This window comes from Arachis hypogaea, chromosome 20 (assembly GCF_003086295.3).
Source record: "Arachis hypogaea cultivar Tifrunner chromosome 20, arahy.Tifrunner.gnm2.J5K5, whole genome shotgun sequence".
NCBI classification, from domain to species: Eukaryota; Viridiplantae; Streptophyta; class Magnoliopsida; order Fabales; family Fabaceae; genus Arachis; species Arachis hypogaea.
The window spans coordinates 142,668,945-142,679,550 of NC_092055.1; the positions used below are offsets into that span (position 1 = coordinate 142,668,945).

The 10,606-nt window shown below is 33.8% G+C and overlaps 1 protein-coding gene across 2 annotated transcripts; it reads right to left on the bottom strand.

The window, feature by feature from the left end:
• Positions 1-679: 679 nt before the first annotated feature.
• On the bottom strand, positions 680-8,819 carry LOC112784147 (protein argonaute 16). 2 transcript variants are annotated; one of them, XR_011878736.1, is made up of 23 exons: positions 8,529-8,698; positions 7,342-7,640; positions 7,068-7,273; positions 6,772-6,993; positions 6,523-6,659; positions 6,338-6,435; positions 6,152-6,249; positions 5,891-6,059; positions 5,644-5,760; positions 5,409-5,516; positions 5,187-5,249; positions 4,961-5,074; positions 4,548-4,713; positions 4,351-4,463; positions 3,826-3,963; positions 3,559-3,689; positions 2,397-2,434; positions 2,019-2,082; positions 1,632-1,743; positions 1,484-1,557; positions 1,286-1,380; positions 1,173-1,204; positions 680-1,071 (listed from the first exon to the last, which is right to left on the bottom strand). XR_011878736.1 is itself a non-coding variant. In XM_025827261.3 (23 exons), exons 2-23 carry the CDS (start codon positions 7,630-7,632, stop codon positions 905-907), a joined length of 2,781 nt encoding a protein of 926 aa, XP_025683046.1. In that variant the 5' UTR covers positions 7,633-7,640; positions 8,529-8,819; the 3' UTR covers positions 680-904. The 2 variants fall into 2 exon arrangements, 1 of the variants encoding a protein (XP_025683046.1); XM_025827261.3 differs by having other exon boundaries at positions 2,369-2,434; positions 8,529-8,819.
• Positions 8,820-10,606: the final 1,787 nt, after the last annotated feature.

Sequence of the window (10,606 nt, forward strand, 5' to 3'; positions counted from 1 at the left end):
AAATAATAATAAAATAAAAAGTTGATGAATGTTGTGGCTTAAACAAACAAAATGTTGAAAAAGACAAAACTTGCTATCTCATTTGGGTTAGCTAGCACTTAAAATGTGCCTTGAAGTTGGTCAAATTATTGAATGAGTTGGTCAACTCAAGTGTACTATTTTTCATCCAAAATTTTATCTTAGATTTAGAATTTCAGACATATTTTTTTAAAAAGAACTTTAGCATGTTTCAATAGTTTGAAAATAAAGTGGTAAATACTTTTTTCTCTTAACTAAGAATCTCGGATTCAAATCTTTAAATATGTAAAAAATGATTTCTATAGAATCTCAAATTCTTTAAGGGTTAAGTTTACATTGTCTTAATATAATATTAAATTTAATGAATAATAAGGGCAAACTATAAATATATAAATATAGTAATATACTAATTACAACATTTTTCTAGGTGAAATTGATTTAAGTGTTTTCAATAGGAGTAGCAAAGAATGGGTAGCTAGATGAGTTATGTTTCAATAATACCAATGTAAATATAAGCAAATTGTTACATCTTTAAATAAATTACGTTTCATTCATGTAATTTTTCACAAAAATCACTGAGAGAACAAAGAATAGAAGCTTACCTCTTCAGACAATGAAATGACTTTCAAGTAATACCTGCATATAAAACAAGCTAAAGGAGTATCCAAAATGACCTCAAAATTATCATGAACAAAGCCCCATAAAGGTCATGTGGTTCCCAAAATCTTTTCACTAACCAAAGAGCACAGATATCTTCTACCTCTATCGGTCAAAGTCAAACAAAATCTGGGAATGGTGTATTTGCATGTATACCAACTATACAGCTTTCATATTTACGGTTTCAATGGTCACTCAAAATGTGTTCTAACTTCTAATTTAAGAGCTCTCAACAGAAGAACATGGTACTCTTGACATTCCTATGCAACCTTGGAAGCTCTGGAATGGGAATGTTTCCCTCTGAAGTAACATCTGAAGATTTTTCTGACAAATCATCAAAATTTAACATTTGCCCCATCTGAGCTGCAGCATGGTGTGCATAGCATATAGGTGCCACTGGAGAAAAGCAATGAAACAAAGTTTAAACATGTTTTTTTTTTCAAGTTGATATTTTTTTCTTTAGAGGTGTACAGAAAATAAACTCAACGGTGAATTACCAATTGAGGTTGCAATTGTACTCCTTTGGTTCCTGAAACAAATTACAAAATAGTAAGTGCACGAGTCCCGGGGTAGGTCAAAATATCAAGCAATAGGTAGGAAGAATGCATACACATAAGACAGCGAATGGATCAAATTTTGTAAGCCATCTACCGAGAAACCGATCTCGTCGAGCAGCACATGATAATGCACAGGCTTGGAAGTTCCCTATTATTGTTTGAGAGGAAAACAAGAAGGCAAACCAAATTGGATGAAATATCATAAATTTAAGTCAAGGTAAGATATTACACTGAATGCAAGGTAAACTTACATGGATCCCTTGATGAGCACACATGTAGAAATCATAATTCCTTGGATGTGTGATTTTTGTGTCAACAACAGTCCCTGAAAAGAACAATTAATGGGATGATGATACTGAATGTACCAGTAAAATACCTGGCACACGAGAGCTAGCATACCAGGAGGAACATTTTCTGGACCATTAGCTAGAAACAACTTTGTATGATGATTCTTCTGCGCCACAATTACTGTGAACTTGGGAATAATGACGGCCTCAAGAAGTTCATACGCCTATAATTAGAAAAGATCATTATTGTCGTCATCCTAGGATTAGGAACCATAAAAAAAGGGATACCGTTAAATATCTTGCATGTTTGGATTAACTTATTTGCTTTGAAAATTGTTTTCCAGAAAAAAGCTTCAGAGAGCCTTTAGAATTATTTAGCAAGAACAAAATAAGTGAACCCAAAGATGCACTATGAACAGTGTGCAAGTGTAACTAGCTACGAAGATATGAGCAACAAATCAGATAATCAAACAGAACAATGAATGGCTTGCAGAGTAACCTTCTTTATCTGGTTAAGCTCAACATTCAAAACCTGATTAAATTGTGATTCACTAACTCCATCCCTGAACATATAACCATAGGTTAGAATTAAATGAACCAAAAAGCATGCACTTATGGAAATTAAGGCATCTAAGTGAGTCCAGACACCAGACTCCTCATCCATATAATTTAAACTTTATAAACCACTCATCCAATACCAGAACAAGAATACTAATATTTAGATATCATATTGTAATAAGCACTACTAGTACCGTCCAGCTTATTACTATAGGCCTACAAACAGCTTAGTTGACCTGAAGACCATATATTACTGGATGTAAATTGAATGTAAAAGTGATCGAATGGAACCTGAAGACAATAATTTGAGATGGTTTACATTTATCACTTGATTCGTAGAAATCTAGAAGCAATTCTCTGCAAGGAAAAATCATAATGTAATCTTATTATCTTGTATATGATATCATGGAGTATAAACAGAATAAACAATTGCAATGAATGACAAAAATCTTCACATGCGGATTTCGGGATTCAATTAACAGTTGAGAATACACATTGTTAGATACAGAAAGAGGCATATTGGATATAACTCTTAGAGATGATATGATACATTAATCCTAAACAACTACCATAATTATATTCAATCTGCAAAATGATGTGACATTTTCCCAATTGAATAGAACATTATTAGTTCTATCTTAAATTATGCTAAATTTACGCAGCAAGTACTCTGTTTATGGTCATATCGGATTAGTAATTCACTGCTATTGGGTACACCCAACAAAAAACTTCACTGTTGGAAAAGGGCAGTGAAGGAGGCCATTTCACAGTTGATATCTTGGAACCGAAGATAAGAATTGAGAAATGATCATTACAATATATGAAACTATGAAAATGTGGAAATGCAATATAAGAATAAATAAGGAACATGCACAAACTCTCCTTGAACTTTATCTCATTCCAAAGTAACTTGTGAACTTCAAATCAGGAGACAAATTAACTTCCCAAAACTCAGTATCAGAAATACATCTCATTTTCAATAAAACTAGTTTATCATACATCTCATTTCAAAATTAATATTCTGGCTGTTTCATGTGTTCATGTTATTTTTTACACTAACTTTTATCTCCTTTTTCTTTAATTTATTTATAATTTTAAAAAAATCAAATACTTTGATAAGATATTAAATTTAAAGTGAGGAAGCATGCATATCATTGAACAAGGACAAATCAGTGAAACAAGTATTGTCATCTAATTATATATGTGGTCTGTTTGCCAGTTTGATTTAGATTTAATAGTTTGACCACAAACATATGAACTGTAATGTCATTTGAACTAACTGGTCAAGCCAACCTAGTAGCATAAGACTTGGTTGTTGTAATTGTTAACCTGTTTGCAAGTTTCAAATATTATATAGGCACTGCACTTTCATCTAAACTATAAGGGCTATAAAATGGGATGAAACTCAGCAGAGTACATGTGAGTATTTTTCCTATTAACCACAAAATATCATGGTAGCCCGTTAACATATTTAGTCGAACCTGATAATACCATTATCATTCTCTTCATCCACAGGCTTGCACAAGGCATCAATCATCTCCTCCTTAGATGACTGTGTTCTTGCAGATGCTCTATACCTTGAAATCAGTGGCCAACATCGTGATCCTGCAACCTACAATCCAACAGCATACAGAAACATATATCCTTAGAAAAAACGACAGAAAACACATATAAATTGCATTACGAGACAAATATAGCTCGACATTCTTATTACGAAAATTAAAAGAAGAACGAAAAGATAGCCTTACTGCTGCTATCGATGGAAGATTTGACTGACCAGGAGGACCATGAGAGACATCCATTCCCAAAATCATTGTTGGGGTATCTTTAATCAGGGGTAGATGCCCAGAGTGCTCTATTGCCAGCAAAGAATTTACTCCTCCAAGCTGTATAAATGACATGTATACAAATTATGAAAGTGAAACAAAATGTTATTAATACACATAATGTTCAATTTGTTGCAAGGATTGAAATGAATGTGTTTTATCATTTTTCAAATCTTGGCTGCATTGTAAACAATCTGTTTTAGTAGGTAGCATAGATATCCCAGTAATTTCCTAAAACAGTGTAATCAAGTTGATGGCTTCCTGGATTTTTTTTCACTCCCCAATTTTAGTATGCCTCCCCTATAAGAAAAGGTTGTTGTACCTTCATAGACCAAAAATCTCTTCTTTATTTCAAATATATTGCAGTAATAAATTACTTTAGAATATCACATCATGTCCCAACAGCTCAATTTTCTGCAAGGAGATGGCTCATAACAACTTGCTTACCTTAGAGTTGATTTTAAGAAGTACATTTGTAAGGTATTGATCAGTGATCTTGAGAGGACAAATGCACTGTGTGACAACACCAAAATCACTGAGACACTTCTTCTTCCAAGGCCCTAAGATTTGACAAAAGAAAATTGAGCAATTAAACAAACACAAAAATATAAAGGAAACCCTGCAAAATTAGACAGAAGACATACCATAAATTTCACAATGTTTCTTCTCTGGCAAGACACACAGAATTAACTTTGGTTCTCTTGTCAGCTTTGACGTAAGCCGCTCAAACATCTTTTCAACCCTTGCAACAGCACTAGATTTTTTCATCAGTGGTTCTTCTTCTATTAAAGTATATGGGCGTTCAATATTCTGTGTAAACATTCACCTAGAATCATATTGTGGTCATCAAATGCAGAGTAAGGATTGTCTGTAAGTTGGGATTTTGGAGGCAAGGGGAGGGAAGGATTTGTAGTGCAAAAATTCAATGTGTAAAACCACAGGCCTTTCCTTTCCTTTCATTTTCCTCCAAAATCCCAACTCACAAACAACCCATAAAGGGATGATCAATATTTTAAATTTTAAAACAAAATAATCAAATAGATGCACGGTAGCATACAATGCCCTTGCTCATTCCACATTTGATCAGCTCCCTCGATAAGTAACTGGTATCACAACGTGCAGAAAAGTTGACAACAGCCCAGTAATCAATGTGTGATGGTTGTAGCAGTGTCTGACAAGAGGAAAGGGAGCAATATCAATTATGAAAATATCTACTCAAATATTAAATAAAATTTGAAAAACAGGGAACAATTTATTTTTGAGTTGAAAGGATAATGAAACACCTTTTTACTGAAACTCCACCTTCCATTATTGGGGAAGCAATCATCATTCTTTCCAACCTTCAACTGTCAAAGAAAATTTTATTAGGACATAGGAGAATTAGTTTTCGGAATTAAACTAATCTGTTGAAACCAGCTTAGTTAAACCACTTTCTCTTTTATCTGTTACTTGCTAACTCCACAGTGCACATAAAAATATGAAATATGCCAGAAACCAATGTTTACCTTTGGTGGCTCAAGAACACGGCCTTCAACCTCAGTCAATTTCTTGTCAACATAAATTCCACATGCAGCAAGTACAGGGTCATGATCATAGGAATTATTTCCTACAGCCTACAAGAAATTGTAATGACCATACATATGTTATCAATAAGAATAAAACAACTCTTCTATTAAAAAATATATATATAAAAACAGAAAAGGAACAGCATATCATGATAGCACTAGAAATAAAGCTTACATTTGTCAGAGTCTTAATCTTGTCTTGAGGTTTTTGGCGTGATTTTTCAATTAAAGATGCTTTCTGAATTGGAGATAATGCCTTCGTGTACCGCTGGAGTGAAACAAGAGAACATAGCTACTCCAGCCGAAGTAAAGCATAGAGAAACAAGATAATCAGGTACAATTAGATCAATAGTTAATATCTAAGACAAAATAACATAATTGAACCAAACACAAGGTCCAGGCAAGAATTAAAATTTGCAAACCTCCAAAGGCAGATAAATAGGCCGGTTTGGCTTCCCAACATCAAGGCATGGAAGATACGCAGAAGAGGTCAGCTTCAAGCCGTGGTGTTTAGCAAAATACTCATATACAGTAATATTGACTGTCTCCCCTTGATTTTTGTCATCATCATTCCTCAACTTCATGCTAAAACTGAGGAAGAAATCAGACAAATAATTCTCCCCTTTCTTTTAGATTCCAATAACAAGGTATAAATACTTGACTTTAAAAAAAAAAGCACTTACAGTTGTTGAATGCAAGGTTTCTCACTCAAGCTGGAAACTTTAAATTCCTGGTTACGATGTTTTGCATGCACTCTTAAATTTTTAAGCACCTTTTTTGCCTGTAGATTACCAATAAAGAAAAAAATTATGGGGAATTTACTAATGTTGCATGATGAACCTTATGTAAATAGATTAGAAGTTTATCACCTTTGCCCAGTCAATGTAACGGGTTTCCTTCACATTCTGGTTATAAAGAAGAAATTCAATTACAGGTCCAGCTTTTAAGACCACTGTTGTGGACACATCTGGAAGTAAATAAATGAAGAATGTAAACAGGAAGAACACATCTTTATTATGGTAATATTTCAATATATATATTAGAGAAGTCATACCCATATTGAGAGACAATCCACCCAGCGTTGGACGAAAACTAGAATGAAAACCACGAATTCCCATCAAATTGCCTCCGATCTCACTGAAGTTCCTTGCATCATCTTGAAAAAAAGATTGTCTTACCAAGAGACACCCTCTTCACATTCTCACAAGAAGCAGTTTAACTAAGTTAGACAAAACAGATTATGATTAAATTCCATTCAAGAAAATCACAGAAAGTTTCTGCTATGTTTATCATTAGGCAAAACCTGTTAGCTGCTTGCTGCCTCAGTGCAATATCAAGCACTCTCAAAGCATCCTGATAGTTAGTATCTGACTCAACCTCTTCTAGGGGAAGAGCAATGGACCGCAGGGGTATTTTGACAGCGAAACTTATCTCCACTATGAATGCCTTGGACTGAAAAGAATGCTTTGACCTTTTGGTTTCTTCATGAGGGCTTCCATTGGCACCAGGATTATCAGCACCAGGGCTACGATTGGAAGACATTAAAAGCTTTATAGGGTAAAAAATGACACAATCAACCAAGTCCTATGAAAAACTTACTGCTTCGCAAATGATTCCTCAAGCAATACTTTGAACTCAAACTTATCAAATGGCAAAGGACCGACTGTATACAAAGTTCTCTCTCCATCATAGGCAAACCTTTTATCACCAAGTTCAGACGAGTAAGTTTGGCAAAGCCTATCAATCAATTTTCTCCCAATGCCCTTGCCTTCGACAGTTCTTTTATCTTCTGTAGTAATAGCAACCTGGAAAATGTTCGTTCAGCCAAAGCCTGAGATATAAGGGAAATTTCCGACAGAAAGATTTGACATACACTATATTGGAAAAATATTGCATCTGGATCAGTAACATCAACTTTGAAGTGATTGGCAAGCAATTGTATCCTCTTTCCCGTGGTCCCAAACCCCTTCTTACTGATAATAGAAAGCTCTGTAGGAGGCACTTGTGTCGTTTCCATATCAGACACTGCATTGAGTTCTGAAGGTGAAGCCGGTGGCCAAGGTGAATCTGGTAGTGAAGGCGAAGTCGGTGGCCAAGGTGAATCTGGTAGGGAAGGAGAAGTTGGTGGCTCATCAGCTTCTGCAATCCCTGGCATTTTCTCCATCTGAATCCCTGTTTTGCAAGGAAAGAACTCTATTTACTGGTAAAACTAAAAGGGAAGATAAGGCTTTACTTCTCTGTGTGAATAATGATAGTATAAAATAAATGGATTTTAACTAAAGAGATTTGTGATCATAAATGATGTACTCTAGTGTGACAATTTACCAAAAGGATTAGTGCTTCCGAATACAATTTGTATCAAAACACTTAATGATAAGTAGCATTCCCAATATGAAAGTTAGTTAAGGCAAATAGTTGAAACAGTTTCATTTGTTCATAAAACAAATGGATTGTCTTTATAACAGAACTCTGAAGTTGAAGTTAACTAACATAAATAGAGTATCCCTAGTTCCAGTACACAATGTATATCAATATGACTGACAAATGACAATAAGCACATTTACTATGAGAATATAAATAACTCTTTTACCTTTTGTCAAAATATGAGAATAGTAAAAGAACAAGATACTAGACTCAGATCCACATTGCATTTATATTTCAAACACATGTCCGGAAAAAAAAAAAGTAACTCACTCCAACATTCTTTGGGGACTATTCAACATTTTGGTTGTTTCTCCAAGGACTTCAACAATATACAAATAGAATGAAAAGGACCACTATGCATTTGCTTGTTTTAGCTATAACCTCCATAGTTGTAAGTTGTAACAGACACATTCTATCAAACAGGTTGTGAGCTATCCTAAAACATTATTCACAACCCCATTTGACACATAATTGCGATCGTAAACTTTATCTTGGCACTAGTTTTCTTCCGAAAACAAAGAAAACGATAATCATACCAGAGCGAAGAATGGGCATGCAACAAAGAATTCATGAATGACATGCTTAAACTCCAAATAACAAGTTAGTATCAAAAGAGAGTAAAGAATGCAGTACTACCAAATCAAAGCTTAACGCTAGTTGGAGGGAGTGGCTGGAAGGAGAAGGAAGCGGGTAAAGTGAGTGGGGAGTCGGAATTTGAAGTGTTTCTTCGTAGCTGAAGTTGAAACGGGAGGTTTTGTTGGGAGGAGAGAAGAGAAGGGTTTCAAACTTCAACGGTATGTTTGGATGATTATTGATTAGTGCATGTTTTGACTTTTGACGTATCACTGTGTTTGGGAGATGAATAAGGAAGGACTAAGGAGGGAGTTAAAAGGAAGACGACTTAAGGAGGGTTACAAACTTAACAATGAGGGGGTGCAAATGGGCCGAGGGGATCCTTAAACTAGGGTTATTATTTTTAGGGCTGCACACGGATCGGATATGGCCTAAAATTCTATCCGATCCGCACTACGTTCATCGGATCGGATCGGATACGATATCCGCATTTTTTCAGGCTGGATCCGATCCGATCTGATCGGATCGAATATCAGGTATATCCGCATAGTTAAAAAAAAAACTATTTTAAGATTCTGTTTGCCTGTTTTTACAAAAAAATATCCAGAAAATTCATTTTTTACCTGTTTAAGTCTATTTACTCCTAAAATATTATCAATAAAAGTTCTCTTGAATAACAAAAATAAAAAAATAACACAAAATTTAAGTTTAATTATTCTAAGTTGAAGTACAAAATAAAAAATCAAAAACAAGATATCATAAAATTCATAAAATAACACACTAAAATTCATATCACATTAGGATTTACTTTCTTAAACTATGCTATTTATATGAGATGTGCGGATATGCGGATTTACGGATCGAATCCGCGGATATCACTGTCAAATCCGCAATCCGATCCTACCATAGTGCGGATCGGATCCGATCCGATCCGATAACTCTGCGGATCAGATAATATCCAAAAAAATCGGATCGGATGCGGATAATTACCGCGGATATGCGGATATTATCCGATCCATGTGCAGCCCTAATTATTTTTTTTAAGCTTTTTTCATGCTTGAGTCCAGTCTGTTTAGAGTTTGATAAGTCTAGAGTTTAAGACACAGGTAAATAACTTAAATAAGTTCTTTTGAAAAAAAAAAAAATTACCAACTCGAATCCGCAACCTCTTAATTGAGTATGAAGATACTATGCGATTTGAGCTATAACTCATTGGCTTTTGGAAAAAGAGTTTAAAGCATAAGGACTTTTATAGTTTTATTAATAGCAACTTATAAATAAGTTATTTTGTATTTGGATTTTTAGTTATAAAAGTACTTATTTTGAAGTTGTAGCGTTTGGATAAATAACTCAAAAGATAAATTTTTTTACAGAAGAGAATGAATATTAAAATAACGATGATAACAAATACTTTCCAATATTAAATGTTGATTTTACATAACTTAATCACTAATATTGTGTATGATATGGTAAGTGAAAATAAAAAATAAATATAAAATGTGTATCAATTTTGCTGTTTTTTATTTTACTCCTATTAGAATTTCCTTCTCCTTTATTGAGGTCAAGAACTTGCTATAATTAACTATGAAAATAATAACAAGCTATAAAATCACATGTAAAAAAAATAAAATCAAAACTGAAATTTCATACACAGTTAAATACAAATTTAATAATAAAAAATAGAGTGATAAAATGATAAAAAAAATAATTAGAAGAAATATATGCAGTAGATTATTTAGATGCAATATTGTCTGAAAATGAAAATGGTGGTGGAGGATCAATACTTCCATCAGATGAATCATTACGTTAAAATTGTGAGGTTTGGAACATTGGGTGAGAATGATAGTGGAATGATGGTGGAAGGCCAGTGCTTCTAGCAGACCTTGCCTGAAAATAGTGGCAAAGGATCAGTACTTTTCACGAAGTCAATAAGGAAAGTAGATTTTTTTTGTTTTGAAATTATTTTTTTTAAGAAAGTAGTAGAATGACTTATCGAAAAGCAGAGAAGTCATATATTTCTACTTCTTCTAAAAACTGTAAATTAACTTTTCGAAAAGTTAAAAACATTTTTTAAAATGGTGCCAAACACGCAGATGGTGACTTTTCATAATTCAAAAATAAAAAAAATAGCTTCTACTATT

Excerpts from the sequence above, each read along its gene's own strand:
- LOC112784147 (XM_025827261.3), bottom strand. The coding sequence starts at position 7,632 with ATGGAGAAAATGCCAGGGATTGCAGAAGCTGATGAGCCACCAACTTCT. Across the intron at positions 3,964-4,350 it reads TTCTTAAAATCAACTCTAAG|CTTGGAGGAGTAAATTCTTT; the intron begins GTAAGCAAGTTG and ends TCATTTATACAG. Across the intron at positions 1,072-1,172 it reads TACAATTGCAACCTCAATTG|TGGCACCTATATGCTATGCA; the intron begins GTAATTCACCGT and ends GCTTTTCTCCAG.